The sequence below is a fragment of the Polypterus senegalus genome, chromosome 14 (genome assembly GCF_016835505.1).
Source record: "Polypterus senegalus isolate Bchr_013 chromosome 14, ASM1683550v1, whole genome shotgun sequence".
In the NCBI taxonomy this organism is placed as follows: Eukaryota; Metazoa; Chordata; class Cladistia; order Polypteriformes; family Polypteridae; genus Polypterus; species Polypterus senegalus.
In genome coordinates, this window is record NC_053167.1 from 78,935,087 (window position 1) to 78,951,566 (window position 16,480).

Below are 16,480 nucleotides of genomic sequence, written 5' to 3' on the forward strand. Positions count from 1 at the left end.
ACATTCATTAATTTAATTAACATTCATTAATTTGGTTTAATAAAACTGTTTTACACTCACAGTTGTCAAGTCTACATAAGTCTGAATAACTCAAAAAAGTGAAATTTGCCTAATTCCTTCCACTCTGGTTATAGTAAATAATTACTATATAATGAAACTATTTTTTTACATGGAGATTTCACATGTAATTGAATTAAGCTCCTGCAACAAATCATTTTTTTTGAGTGATAGAAATGTATACTTTATTATCATTCACGTTAAGTTTTCACCTATGGATCTATTTTCGTAAAGTTAACATTTAAACCCTGAGCTTAATATATAATTATATTATATATTACATCACAACAAACTTTAACAAAGGCAATAACATACTGTTATACCATGATTTTTAAAGCATAAGTAAACAAATCAATACATTAAGAATTGGTAAAATATATTTATATAATCAGAAAAATTATTCTTTTTTTTATAAATGGTTAATTTGGCAAAAATCAATTAGAACATTAAATATACACTACCTCTTTATTATGATTTAAAATTAATATTTCAATTAGCCACTGCTTTTAAAAATAAAGACAAATAAAGCATGAGCATAAATGTCTGCATAGAAAGTAAGATGAAAAAGTGTTGAGAATGAAATTGTGAGGATATAAATAAGGATGTTAAATATATAAGCATAAAAGGAAATGTAACAAGTGAAAAAGAATTATGGTAATATATATTACATGCACTGAGGCGTACGGCTGGGGCCTTTGCCAAGCTGGGATGCATCTACACCTATTATGATTTCCCAACCTTCCAAGTTTGAAGATCCTCAGACCTTAATGGATCCTGACATTAGTATGTAGTGACCTCAGGGTCTAAGATTTGGTGGCTGAGAGGGTGGGACTACCTGGATCAGCTGGCTATGAAGCAGCCCTGTGAGCCCCGGGGGATGAGTGTGGCATTCACGTTGCCTCTTACCCATGTAGAGAGGTGGAGCCAGTTTGCCTGAGGTTACAAAGGGACAAAGCACCTGGTAGCGTGTGGTGCTGATGAAGATCTGAGCGACATAACAGAAACAGTCCTGAAGATGCGAAGCAGTCCTCTTTAGGCCATTCACTGGCAATCAGCATAAAGAGGCTAATCCCATTTCTCCATCTCTCACACTGGGTCTTTACAGTATTAATGAGCGTCTTCCAAAACGGCTGCAATCGGAATGTTAACACTGTATGTATGTGAGCAAGTGAAATGTAGGTTTTCTCCATTTATAATTATATATTCTATATGTACATACTTGTATTAAATATTTTGTGTTTTATTCTATTTATTTCGCTTTCAGGTCATTAATTGAAAGCAATCTGTAAGTGTTGAAAGAAAGAAAATGTTATGTTGCCGCTAACAGGTGCAAAGTAGTTAGGCATACCCATGTTGTGTTTGTACTGAAAATGTACATACTTTTTTATCATTATTCTATCAACAATACAGTACTGTATAGCAACTATTTACATGGTATTTAAATTGCACTAGGTAGAATAAGTTGCCCGGCGATGGGCTGGCGCCCTGCCCGGGGTTTGTTTCCTGCCTGCCTGGATTGGCTCCAGCAGACCCCCGTGACACTGTAGTTATGATATAGTGGGTTGGATAACAGATGGATGGATGGATGGATAATAAGTAATTTAGAGATGATTTTAAGTATACAGGAGGATATGCATAGGTTATTTGCAAATACTATGCTGTTTTATTTTAATTTTTATATGGGACTAGAGCAACCCAGGGTTGACTTATATGCATACATATATACATACATATGTCAAAGTTGTGCCAGTTTGTACATGTGATATATGCAACCATACAGCCCATGATATAGAGAATATAAATAGTTGCCACCACTGCTGACAAGTGTTTTTTTTAAACTGCATTCAGTCTTGTATTTTTAAGCCAGCTAATTTTAAGAATATTAATTGAGAGGCTGAGGGTAGAGCCTCTGTCTGCTGTTCTGGACACAAGGCAAGAGCTGGTCCCAGACAGGGTTCCTTTCCATCTCATGGCACTCACACTTACACACCAATACTTACTTGAAGCCAATTCTGATTCCGCAAATTAATTTAATATCTTTGGGATATTTACTATAATTTACATTAAAAAATTCAGTATAAACATTTATAAATAAAATTTCTATTACCTTCCAACAAAGGGATGTTGCCCCAGAATATCTCCATTCTGTACGCGGAATTCACTGAAAAAGGCTGGACTAATGGCTCCATCAGATGGGATCATTCCATCTTTAAAACAAAGATAAAAAAGACTTTTCAAACTAAAACAAAAGACAGTACTTCAAATTAAAACTTTGAAAAGAATTTCAGTTTAAAAAAGTCATATGTGCCAAAAAGGAAGTTTATACACATTTTCAAAGTCTCATTTTTGAACCTAATGACTGGTAACAGTTTAAATTAGATTCTGTTTTACATACAGTACTGTGCAAAAGTTTTAGGCAGGTGTGAAAAAATGCTGTACACAAAGAATGCTTTCAAAAATGGAAGTGTTAATCATTTATTTTCATCAATCAACAAAATGCAGTGAATGAACAAAAGAGAAATCTAAATCAAATCAATATTTGGTGTGACCACCCTTTGCCTTCAAAACAGCATCAATTCTTCTAGGTACACTTGCTCACAGTTATTGAAGGAACTCGGCTGGTAGGTTGTTCCAAACATCTTGGAGAACTAACCACAGATGATCTGTGGATGTAGGCTTCCTCACATCCTTCTGTCTATCCCAGAGACACTCGATGATGTTGAGATCAAGGCTCTGTTGGGTCCATACCATCACTTCGAGGACTTCTTGTTCTTCTTTACACTGAAGATAGTTCTTAATGACTTTGGCTGTATGTTTGGGGTCGTTGTCCTGTTGCAGAATAAATTTGGGGCCAATCATACGCCTCCCTGATGGTACTGCACGATGGATAAGTATCTGCCTGTATTTCTCAGCATTGAGAACACCATTAATCCTGACCAAATCTCCAACTCCATTTGCAGAAATGCAGCCCCAAACGTTCAAGGAACCTCTACCATGCTTCACTGTTGCCTGCAGACACTCATTATTGTACCGCTCTCCAGACCTTCAACGAACAAACTGCCTTCTGCTACAGCCAAATATTTCAAATTTTGACTCATCAGTCCAGATCACCTGCTGCCATTTTTCTGCATCCCAGTTCCTATGTTTTTGTGCATACTTGAGTCGCTTGGCCTTGTTTCCACATTGGAGGTATGGCTTTTTGGCTGCAACTCTTCCATGAAGACCACTTCTGGCCAGACTTCTGCGGACAGTAGATGGGTGTACCTGGGTCCCACTGGTTTCTGCCAGTTCTGAGCACTGAATGATGGCACTGCTGGACATCTTCCGATTTCGAAGGGTAATAAGCTTGATGCGTCTTTAATCTGCTGCACTAAGTTTCCTTGGCTGAACACTGCGTCTACGATCCTCAACGTTGCCCGTTTCTTTGTGCTTCTTCAAAAGAGCTTGAACAGCACATCTTGAACCCCCAGTCTGCTTTGAAATCTTTGTCTGGGAGAGACCTTGCTGATGCAGTATAACTACCTTGTGTCTTGTTGCTGTGCTCAGTCTTGCCATGACATGAAACTGTCTTCATGAAACATGAAACAGCATTTTTTAGACAGACAGATAGATAGATAGATAGATAGATAGATAGATAGATAGATAGATAGATAGATAGATAGATAGATAGATAGATAGATAGATACTTTATTAATCCCAAGGGGAAATTTTTTCACACCTGCCTAAAACTTTTGCACAGTACAGTACTGTATATTTATCCATTGTAATACACACATTTCAATTAAGAGAAAAAAAACACCTCTGAAAATTACATAACGTGAATAAAATTAAATTAAAATTGTATTGCCTTTTTGTCTGTCTTTATGATTGCAGCATGCAAAAACAGCTAGACATTATTTTGTATGAAATTTGGGAGTTATCAAAAAGAAAGTTCTATTTAGAAGACATGTGACTAAAGATATTTCTCATTTTGTAATAATATTAAGAAGGATTAGGAAGGAGGATGAGAGGTCCTATCTGTCTCCAACAAAAGGAACCAGCAACATTTAAATTTAACTGTTACACAAGAGCAAGAAATAAACCCTTACTTAAAGGAGGAAACACACATTAGCCTGAAAAAGGAAGTGTCAATAATCATAATTTGCAATTTGAGACCTCCAAACCTTTGCAATGGAACTTGAATTTTAGGTAAGATGGCCCAACAAAATCTAAAAGAGATAACTGGGAATCAAAATTCATCCCCTGAATTCCCCCAAATGCACTAGGCTCATGTATCAGTCTAATAGACCAGATCTGGTTATTATGCACTGGGCCAGATTATGCTTCTGCTATATCTGTTTAGCCACCTCTATGTGGTTTGTTAAAGGGTAAACAGTACAGGGAATTGTACACCTAAGTTTCTAGTCTGAAAATAAAATGCAGTATACTTTATACAATAAACACTATAAGTTCAAGGATTTAACTAGACTTTGAATACTTAAAGTTGTGTATGTACTGGTACCAAAAGACAAATGGATAAACTGATATGTATAAAGACCAGACCTTCATGGATTATACATCCATAGACCAATGTCATAATGACAAATTGGCCAATACCATTTCTGATTTAAGTTTTATTTACAAAAGCCTGTAACCGGGATAATAAAAGGGATTCTCTGATATTTTATCAAAGTGGAAATAAAAACAAGGATAAGTGTACATTCACCTTTAAGGATAAAAACAATTGTGAATTAGCTTTCTTATTATAAATTGCATTACTAAATCCACAAGACCTTCACTCATACTAACAGCAGTGATTATAATTATTTCAGAATAACATTAACACATTATTTAAGTAATATATGCAGGATAAACAGTAGATGGTGGTAGTTCACCATTCTTTTCAAATAAGGTTTCAAAATTGAGGAAGTAGACAATACAGCATATCACAAAACAAAGACCCAGATATAAACAATAAGAATATGAAAAAAAAAATTGCAAGTGCTTAAATACGATTTTTTTGTCAAGTAATCCATCCTTATTATCACCAAAATAAATCAATTGTACAGTAAATAGTAGTGTGGGATGCCATCTGTCATGGAGTATTTTCCCTCATGGAGGATAAAACAGGGGCATCAAACACACAGTCCAAGAGCCAAATATTGAACCTTTTTAAAGCAACTCACTTTACAAATATTTGAAAAACATGTTACACATGGTGGCTAGCTACATGATGACTGCTAACTTCACAAAGCCCCCCTATAGTATGTGCTTCAAACATAGACTGTATCTGGATAAAACATAGCTGGATTACAATTACATCTGGCATTGAAATGTATCTTCAGTATTCACTTGTTTTTGTCTGTGCAGCACAATGCACCATAGCCACTAACCTGCAGATGGAATGGAAACTGGCTGCTTGTGTAATCACCCAGCAAGAAAAACTGAAAAGGCAGCAAAATCTTGCCATAAAAAAATTTGTTTAAGCATGATGCCAAAGATTTGATAGTCTTATTAAGGAGATGGTAGCCCAGTGTCACATACTGCACTTCTGCCATTCCACTCACTTTTTAAAGCTGTACAGACCACCCCTTACGCTTCTAACCAGACTGCTGCCACTGCCCTACAAGATCCTTTTGTCTTTTCCGCTGACTTGATTGTTGTACATGGATATTATTATTATTGATTCTTTTACATTTATGTAACACATTTTTCACTTCTCATAGCGCTTTGCAAACTCCACGCAGGCAGGACCTGGGATGGAAACCCGCGATCTCCTTAGTGTGAGTAGCGCTACCACTGCACCACTTCCACTCATATTAAATGTGATTGCTATCAGTTTATGACCAACTCCAAATGTGGTCTATATAATCCATCACCAGTGCGCTAACACAGGGTTTTTATTGTGATGCATGTTAATGTAGATGTAAACAGATGTATTTTGTTTAGATACAAATTCTAGCATATATTCAGAGTTCCCTCTTACTTCACTTTAAGAACTGGCATAATTATTTCACTCAGTGTGGATTTTGGTCCTGTTGCTGCTGGTAACTTTCCTAACCCACTTCAATGTCCAAGAAATTAAAATATGAAAAAGAGTGAAGACAATTTCTATAAAGGATTATAAAGGGTGGTGATGTACAGAAAGGTAACTGGGGTCTTGGTTATAAAGAAAATGTGGCAGTATCTTGCTGATATATTCAGGGTGTTGTTTGTGGACCTTAAAAAAATTGAGATAGAACAAAATATTGATAGATTTTTGAAAATAATCTACAGCTCTCTATGAAAAATTTGATAATGAAAACTAAATTTACCATTCAACATGACTATTCTAAATACATAATAAAGCAACAGTGGAATGGCAATAAAACATAAAAAGTGAGCATCCACCATAAGTGGCTTAGAAACAGCTCAGACCTAAATCCAAAAGAAAATCTGTCCATTAATGTCAAGACTGCAGTCTATCAATGATTTCCATACTTTCCGAGCCGAGTGGCTCTATATGAAAAAAAGGATCGAAAATGGCTAAAATGGGCTAAATCTAGTTATACTATACTAGTATAGACCTATTCTAACAGATTCACAGCTATAATTCATTAGTGCTTCTTGCTGTAAGTAACAATACAAAGATGTGAATATAGTACTTATCCAGTTTATACAGCCAGTTATTTAATCTTGCTTAATTTTTACTTTAGCTTTGGTTAGTTTTGCTTTATCTTAATTTATTTACTCAAAATGTGTTAATTTGTTTTACCTATAAAGGTAAATGCTGAAATGTGAAAATAAAGGTAATAATCTACTCAAGAAGTGTCCCGGTCAAGTTCTTTGGTGAAAAAAAAAATCATATAATATCATATGAAAAATTGTGCACATGATCATGTTGGCACTAACTTTTATATGAATTTCTTTGGTGCTTTGTTATTTTCATAGTTGTTTGGACACTAGGCCACAGTGGCGCCTCTAAATTACATTATACAACAGAATAAAATGACCCATAACAAATTTCACTCATTCTATCTATCTAATGCATCATTACTTTTCAGTTGTCCATAACAATTTGTTTCATAGCAGCCAAACTTTTTTCTGTCATTTCTGAAGTTGAAAGTTGGCCTGAAGTTGGGTAATCTTTTAGGGATGTTTTGCAGCCCTCCTGCAAGGAGCCTGATCAAAGGTATATGTTGACTAGACGAGAGAGAATCTCCACAGGCATATATTGTTCCCTAATGTTAGGAATTCAATGACTATACAACAAATGATTTTATGCAACAATATTAAAAACAGAACAGAAAACATACACCATTAACCACAAATACTATAAACTTAACAATTCACCTTTTTTAGTACACAGGAAATGACTTTTGATCACTTAGCAAAATGAGCACCATAACATATCACTTTCAGGGTAAGATTGACCACACCTCATATCTCTCAACCATGTAACATATGGAATTACTCTTACCAGCATTATAGAAAAGGTCAGGCCGTTCAAGTATATCTCCTTCATGTATATATGGCTCAATGCCATCCTCACCATATATAAGACACTCATTCTCATCCATCTGTCGGTTCTCCACCATTTCCAGCCATTGTGAGTTGTGCCAGCGAAATTTCTCACTTTGTATCTTCTTTGCCCACTCCTCATCATACTCCTAATGAAAATTATACATGAATGATCACAGGTTAAGATATATTCAACTTTACCCTTGCGTGTACTTAATAATTTGAAAAACTGTACTGTATCCTCTGTAGAGTTAAACAAGCTATTTCAAACCATATAGTGAAATTGCATGAAAATAGATCATAAGTATTAGTTTAACAAAATAAATAGGTTAAAATAAAAAAAAATCTCTCGGGTAATAATGTACATCAACATTAGACATATATAAATGAAAGACCTGTGTGTATGGAGCAGTCCGCTCTGCTCATGCTCAACCACAGACACTAAATGGTTTATGCATGCACTTTTACATTTTTTCTCAGTTCTCACTAAGAAAGACGTGTGTGTGTGTGTATGGAGCAGTCCGCTGTGCTCACGCTCAACCACAATCATGGGAGTTGGTGTGAATTCTACAGAACATGTAGAAGTTTATACAAGTGTGACTTGCACTTGCTGAGACGGTGCATGCATGCACTTTTATATTTTTTCAGTGCTTGCACCTCACTTCTCATTCAACCCAAGCAGACAAACTTAGCTTTGTGGTACATGCACGTTATACATTCACACAATAAGCTACCATACATTTGCCTAAAACAGGTTCCAGCCCGTCCTGCTCAATTTGTGCCACGGCTCCACTCAACTACACATCCGAACAAGATAAAACCTATCCCAGTCCACTTCGATGACGCCTCTCTAAAGTTCATCAATATAGTAAAAGTGCTAGAGAATCTTCGGGTTGTTTTTTGTCCCAAAGACCACATGCAGCTAGGCTAGCACATTTTACATGACAAACATACAAGCAGTGTGGTGACTTGAGGTTTAATCTAAACATCTCATTCATTCTTTGGTAGTCTTAATCCATAGACCAAACATTTTTTTATAGTTTACACAGGTTAATGTAGCTCATGTTTTGGTGTTACCAAACTGGAAAATAAATCAGTGCTAAAAGAGATGCATTTAAAGGACAGGACAGACTAAAAATGAAAATTAGCCAAATATTGTATCTTGAACCACTGTCAGAAAGTGCCATCTAATAATTCTTTCTTTTAAGATTTTAGTTAAAAAAAAAAAAAAGGAGACAGGCAATATCATTATCTTTCATGTTTTAGGCCTTGTTCACACGGGCGTTAAAATCGAGCGTTTTTATTGCGTTCGTAGCGTCCGGTGAGCGTGGATCAAGCGCCGAGTGTTTTCTACACGTAGTAGTCAATGAGAGTGTTCACACGGGCTTTGGTGAGGTGTGTTTGTCCGGCAGCGCGTTTATACGGCATCAAAAAGACGTTGCATGCAGCTTTTTCTTGGCGTTCAAAACCCAACGAACGCAAGGAAACCGCTTCTAGTTCGCTTTCTGCGCTGCTTTATTTTACGCTTCGGAGGACCGGATATATCCCATGATATTAATATTTTTATGTTTTAATATACAACATATATATTTTCATATATGCTTATTTTATTTTATTGTCTCATGTAATTTGTAAACCATGAACCTATTAATTTATGTTCTAATATAATATTTGATAACGATTATGCAGGGGGGGCAATCCATGGCGGGGGCATTTCAGTGCATAACTGGTGTAAGCACACTCGACTACTGTTTCCTTACCTCAAAGTGACAAGTAGTGTTTCTTCAGGGCTAACACCAAGTCGCATATTGGTTGATCGGCGTGCAATGTGGCATTGCACTAGCTGCAGCAGACAATCAAAAGTGGAAACCGACATCCGACAGTAATTAAAAAACTTGCGGGAAATGTTCGCATTTCTTCATAAAGCACAAAAAAACTTCCTTTAACCCGACGTTGTGCAGTCAGAGGATGAACCCAGTAGCGCCGGCGATTTTTTCTCTCCCTACGTCGGATTACGAGTATTTTAAAACAAGAAGATTAATATCTAACATAGCAAAATGGTCCATATTGAAAGGAGGCACCTCAAATAAAACGACAAGGGCTTTCATATCCAGTTCCGACACTGCCTCCACAGGTTAACACACAAACTACAATTTGGGCTGCAGGCTGGCGTTAGAGAGAGACAAACGAACGCCGGTGTAGAAGTCAATCGATCGCCACCACAAAATGCAACATAAACGTCTAGGACGTTCAGAGCAAGTTCGTTTATCCAAAAACTTAACGCCCGTCTGAACAAGGTCTAACTGTACAAAGTCTAGAAATGTTTGTGGCCTAGTAAGAACCTAGTAAGAATCTGGATTGCAATAAGTCAATCACACATATTATGTACAGCCTTTCACTAAACATATTGCTTTATATCACAAAGAAATAAACACTAAGAACAGTTTAAATAAGTAAACCTAATCAAAAAGTAGATTGGTACAAGCTGACAATAATTAACTCATAAAAAGTACAAGAGAGTTGGAATCAGTAAAGGAAGGTACAGAAGTTAAAAAATAAAAATAAACAAGGGTTTTAATCATGTAATGTTCAAAAGAGATATTGTGGATTTTAAGACACAATTACTTTACAGTTTTGGAGGGCAATTTTAATGAAGCTAAAGTAATCTTTCCATGATCTGCATACTAATATACTAAAAAAACGCCAGCAACAGAAAATCAGGCCTGTATGGCAGGTTGATAAAGACTTGAAAAAATGTCAAGTATTCAGAAGTGACAGATTTTATGCCTTCATAATTTTAGCAGCACAGATAATAAAGTTTACTAATTACTAAGCAACAAGCTAGTTTGAGGTGATGCATTCACTATGTATCATACAATTCAACAAGCTGGAAACTGCATCCTGAACTAACAAAGAGTGTGTTGATTTAGTTTGTTCTGCTTGCATCTATCAGAGTTTTTCAACATGTAGTCCACTTTTCCTACTATATCTGAAATGTGTGTGGGTTAGGATTATTTGCATCTATAAATTGATCCAATATGAGTGTGTGTGCACTGCTCATTAATGCACACTGGAACATGGTCACTGCATTGTGTTCTGTGCCAAATAAACACAGATGAGCAAAAGGGTTTATTAAAAAAATCACCTTTTGGTGAATTACCTTAATTTAAACACTGAACAAATTCTGAGAAATAACAATTCCTCATTAAAAAATATTTTTAACAAAAAACACACATGCCATGATTACTGGCATCTCTGCATTTAATACTTTCTATAACCTCCCTTTGCCAATAAATAAGTACTGAATCTTCTCCTATAATATCTTAGATGTTTGGGAAATACACAGCAGGGAATTTGAGACAGAATTACTCCAGATTATCCAGGGTCCTAGGTCTTCACTTGTGCACTCTCCTGTTCAGCTCACCCCACATGTTTTCAGTGGAGTTTTTAGGTCCGGGGACTGAGACAGCCATGGCAGAAGCCTGATTTTGTTTCCCTTTAACTATTTTTGTCTTGATATGGACATATGTTTTGGATCATCATACTCTTGTGGACAATGGACAACATTACTTCCAGGCACGGACACACACACATATATATATATATATATATATATATATATATATATATATATATATATATATATATATCAACTAGCTGTGGTTGCTGGGAGGATTATATCCTTCAGATGGTCTGGAAACATCTCTAGATCTCATGAGAGTGTTGGGAAAGGAAATGGATGTATGGGCCTCACTAGTAAAACTGTTGTTGACCCGGTCTCGGATAGGAGGTGGAAAATGAATGAATGAATGTCTAGTTGTACTACACATCTAAGACAGATTGATATCTAAGTCATCAACTTGTAAATAAGGAGAAAGTCCTAGCTGCAGGTTGTGGGATGAAGTGGGGACAGAGCACAGGTTAAGATACTGTAAGTATGGATGATTTTAATTAGTTGGAGGGTGCAGATACAGTGGATGATCAATACCCAAATTGCGCTATAATATGGAAGCAGATGAAGGTAAATGACTTCACTAAAAGACGATGCCTTATTTGATGACAAAAGGAAGCTGATGATACTTTTATACTAATATAAAAAATAAGTAATACTGTAGCTTTACAATGTGTATGTTACTTGTAAATTTATTTTGTTATTAAATAATTTCCCAAATTCAGCAGCAACATGAGGGGGAAGATTTGGACTTAGTGCTATCACATGACATTGTATGTGAATATCACTTGATTCACAGCATGTGTTTGTTTATAGTACTGTATTAAAGGTACTGTTTAAGAGGCTAACACAAGCTGCAAAAGCACCTAAAACATACAATGCTGGAAGTAAAATGTAGTATTTTTCAAAACAAGAGACATTCATGTAAAACCTATAAATCCTCAGGAATGTCTTTGCAAACATCAATAAATAATTTTTTATTGTTTGTATATAGTATTATTCATGCATATACAGTAAGATACTTTTCTTGCAATTATTTATTTCACATATTTACAATTAGAGGGAAGACTGGTTAACTTGCTTGAGGTCACAAACACTTTGATCTAAACCTCTAACCTTGTATAATTCTTTAGCTTAAGACACAATGCATGCATTCAGGTCTTTTTTGAAATTAATGTCTTATGAAGTGAAAAACTGAAATGCGCAAAATACTGCAATCCTCTGAGGAAACCACTGACAAGTGTAAATATAATTGGCTATACAACGTGCTGTGGAGCATATTAAGGAAATCTAGAGCAGCAGGTTACTTATAAGAATTCAATCTTCTTTAAAGAAACCCTCTTCCCATGTTTAAGGGCATGGATTGCTTCCAGATGATTTGCCAGTCTAGACCAACATTTCATAATAGTGGAGGGTAAACATACAGTATATAATATTAGGGAGACAAATGCAAGATCTCTCTGAATATACTTTAAATGATGAAGGATTCAATATTACTAACTAAAATTCCTTTGTACAGTACACATACAGTATTTTAGGATGGCACTGTGATGTATCGGCAAGTATCAAGCCCTCTTATATATACAGTAGATTCTCACAACAGTGGAGTTTCACCTGTATTTAAAAGGCAAGTAACTTAGAGGAAAGGAAGACACCAAAATGGCCAAGCATGTGTGTGTGTCTGTGACTCACAATGGGTTCATGTGCATGTCAAGATTAATTTCCATCTTGGAACCTTCACAGAAAGGCTGAGTCTCCCTGAGACTTACTAATGTAAATATTACATTAATATTCACCTCAGACAGAACAACAGCATCACAAGAAGCAGGCACATTACTTGAATAAATCATGTCTACAAATATTATGTACTACAAAACAGCCTATAAATATTGGCTAAATGGAGGATAATAAGTGGGTAAAAAAATACTTTGTTCCTTTGTAATGAAAGCTTGGTTCAACAAACTACTCCTGTTTCTATAAGTAGAAATTAGATTTAGATCCTTAGCAGTACAGAATATTCTTAAGACCTTTCCAAGCTACAATATGAAAACCAAGTATCAATATAGACAATATATATCAATGAATGCAATGCACCAATAAAGCCAGAACAGACATGACAATAGTGAAGCTGCTGTGCTTTGAAAAGACATGCACACATTTAACATTTTACTTCTTCAGAATTTTAATTTAAAAGGAAATGCTCATTTTTCAAGGTATATTTTGGGCATACCTAGTCAATTTACTAAATCTGTAATAAAACGAACTTAACCTCTACATGGTACAAACTGAAATAAGAAATATTTTATTATAAAATTATTCTTTAACAAATTGAAAAAACTACAATAATGAAATATGGCATGTGCAGACGTATGCCAGCCAGTGAAAAAGTACTTGATTACAGCACTTAAAAAACACTAAAAGGGCACATGCCAGTAAGAATCTAACAGAAAACTATTCTGTATAATATTAAGCGATACTCTGCAGACAAGAGATTTTCATAGCAAAGGCACACTGAGAGAAAATTTCAAATAAATAAAGATACTCAACTGCATGCCCCATTGTTTTCCATCTGTAAGGAAACCCGTACAAAAGGCAGTCAGTACTCTTCTGCCCAAAAGCAAATGGGCAACACGCAATTCCCAATGTGAAGGAATTAGAATTTGTTCCAATAAGAGAATGTACAGCTTGTGAACTGTTGTAAACATCTGGTTCTTTAAGGACCTTTGAAGCTTAGTGTACCTGCAAAACCTAGGGAACACAAGAGTGATTTCTAGCCAGGAGTCCCAGCAACTAAATAAAGGGTATGCTTTACTTTGGATATTGGTCATATTTAGTCTGGAGTGTTTCCTGCTTGCTTTCTGAACGCCGATCATTCTCACTATACCATATTATACCAATCATATACCAGTTTGGCATAAAGCTTTTCAACCTATAGTGCCTTAAAGCTAAGAATAAGGTAATAGTGACTAAGATAATTATTAACTACTTACATATATATATTGATTTTATAACCTAGTCAAAGCGCTTTCATAGCCAGTAAGATGGTGATAATAATCAATTTCCAATATACAGAAGAATCTGCGGTTTTTGTCCACAAAAAAACACCCCAGATTACTGTGAACCTCTTTGTGAAGTCCTGCTTTCCTTCAACTACAGTAAAAACTGAGATCTTTTTCAACAATGTTCTAGACCAGATAACTAGGTCCTCTGCAACTACCAGAAATTCGGAAAGCATCAGCTAAGTGTCCCAAAAGGTAACCAATGAGAAGAAGGTTCAACAACACATCAATTGCGCCAGTGCATCTTTTTGAAAACTATGTCAAGCTAATAGTCTAAAAATGCTGTTTGTATCAATCCTATCCTTTATGGTACTGAGGCCAGGATTACCTGCTCTCTCTGTTAGATTACCGGTCTTTGGAAACATGAGTTACCTATTATTGTCACCTAAAAAGTTCAGAGAGATTCCATTGGTATTGCTTCCATAGATTATCCATATTACCTGAAAGGCTCACTGCATTATTTACAGTGTTCTGATCAAGACAAAGATGACCAGAGTACTGAAGCCATGATCCTGCAGCACTGACTCTACCATACACGTAAACTGTGCGAGAATGCTCAATTCCTGGGAGACGCCAACCATATGCCTATGTCTGGATGAGGTAGATAAAACATAGCTATGGGAAGAGAGAGAGAGAAGAAACCAAATTTCCAGAATAGGGTTATAAATGAAAGTGCCTGTTCTTAATGTCCCAAGGTCTGTGGCATGAAATCACAAATACTGTAACACCTGGACCAGCATCATTCTCATTTTGAGTGACAGTTCAGAAGAAAATCTTTCTTGTTTATACAGAACTTTAATAGTAAATGGAAAATATCTTCATGACGGAGGCCTGAAAGAAGGGGTTTGAGACTTCCCAAGTATATATTAAACTTGAATGTTTATCTCTGTTGCTCATTGTAATCAATTAGACTGTAAGTTTGAAAAGCAGGATATCATTAAATGGGCAGATTTATATAAACCACAGAACATTAACAGTGAATGAATCAGCAGAAATCACCTTTTTTCTTTTAAGCCTGTGTGTAGCCAAATTGTGTATGTCTGTATACAAACAAGTATATCATATTTTTATCTGCTTTCTATCTTTGGTTCTGTGTCAAAAACACTTCAGCAAAACAGTAAAATTTTAACTTTGCTTAGAAAATATTATCTCAGTGCTGAAATTTGCAACATGGAAAACAGCTATAGTACTTTAGTTGGGTGCCACAGTGCCAGTAACATTTTTTAAACATCCATAGGACACAAATTAAAAGCTGGATGACAAAAGTCATCTGCCAAATGCAACATGCCCCCAGGAAAAAGTGTCATGTTCCAAAACCAGACTAGTGCAATACAACAGAACACTAGAAATCACAGCAACTTGAATGAAAGAAGACATCAGCCCACATGACATCAAGATCATACTGAAAGACAGGGTGTCCTTTACTGTTCTATCTGTGCAAAAGTAAATTAGAACTCTTAATATTGATTAAACAGTCACAATAATTGAGAGCACTGTTTTAAGACGGTACTTTCTCTTCAGACAGGCAATGAAGCTAACTGAACTACTACTGACAGGAAAAAGTATGTTGTGAAAGGCAAATAAACTCACATCCGTATTGCAGGCAGATAATACTATGAAACAAAGGGTCAATAATGTTACTGTCACAGGAAGGATATGTTTTTGAATGACTTAAATTTCATCTAGGATACTACCTTCAAATGGATTTAAAAGCAGAGGAGTGAGGTGTTCCCAAAGACGTTTTCTGGCTAAATGTGAGGAAATAAAATTCTGTTTCACTGTTCCATAGGATTATACTGAAGAGGAAATATTAAATGTAGAGTATAATTACAAACATCAATGGAAACTAAAATAAGTATAATTACTAACCATAATATAATGCTCTTACCAAGCATTTATTATTATACAACAAAATTCGCAGTAAGCTACTGTTATGCCGGACAACTTAACCTTCCAGGTCTTGCAAATGACGGTACACAGAAGACAGAAAGTTTACCTTAGCAAACCATGCATTACCATGATTCAAAGGGAGAATGTTTGCTTTTAAACTTGTCAGTCCTAGGTCAGTAAAGAGAACAGGGCAAACATTAGAGGCACATGCCTCTCAATGGGCCATCACCACAGCTAGGAAAATCAATGTGTATCGCAGAGCACTGCTGTGTTCCAGCTACAACACAACTTCTAATAAAAATACAAATTAATCAGATATGTTACATTTTGTTTGGCGGAGGAAACAAGAACTGTTTTCTTTTCTCTCTAACATGCTGCAGAGAAAGCATTTCTTTCAGTTGCCATGTGTTGTGGGATGCTATGTGATTAATCATTAAGACAGATAGCAGGGCCCAGAGGAGCTGCTAAAATATAAAAGTTATGACTAAGGTTTATTTTTCAAAACATCTTAATAACTAAAGGGTAGCAGCTTCAAAGACATTTC

General features: G+C 35.8%; 1 protein-coding gene across 1 annotated transcript in view; it reads right to left on the reverse strand.

Moving 5' to 3' along the window:
- kifap3a (kinesin-associated protein 3a) overlaps positions 1 to 16,480 on the reverse strand; it is a 124,772-nt gene that overhangs the window by 8,061 nt on the left and 100,231 nt on the right. Inside the window, exons 18-19 of the mRNA XM_039734496.1 lie at positions 7,496 to 7,685; positions 2,165 to 2,264 (exon numbers count right to left, since the gene is read on the reverse strand). Of these exons, the coding sequence (XP_039590430.1) occupies positions 2,165 to 2,264; positions 7,496 to 7,685 (290 nt within the window). The remainder of the gene's footprint in view (positions 1 to 2,164; positions 2,265 to 7,495; positions 7,686 to 16,480) is intronic.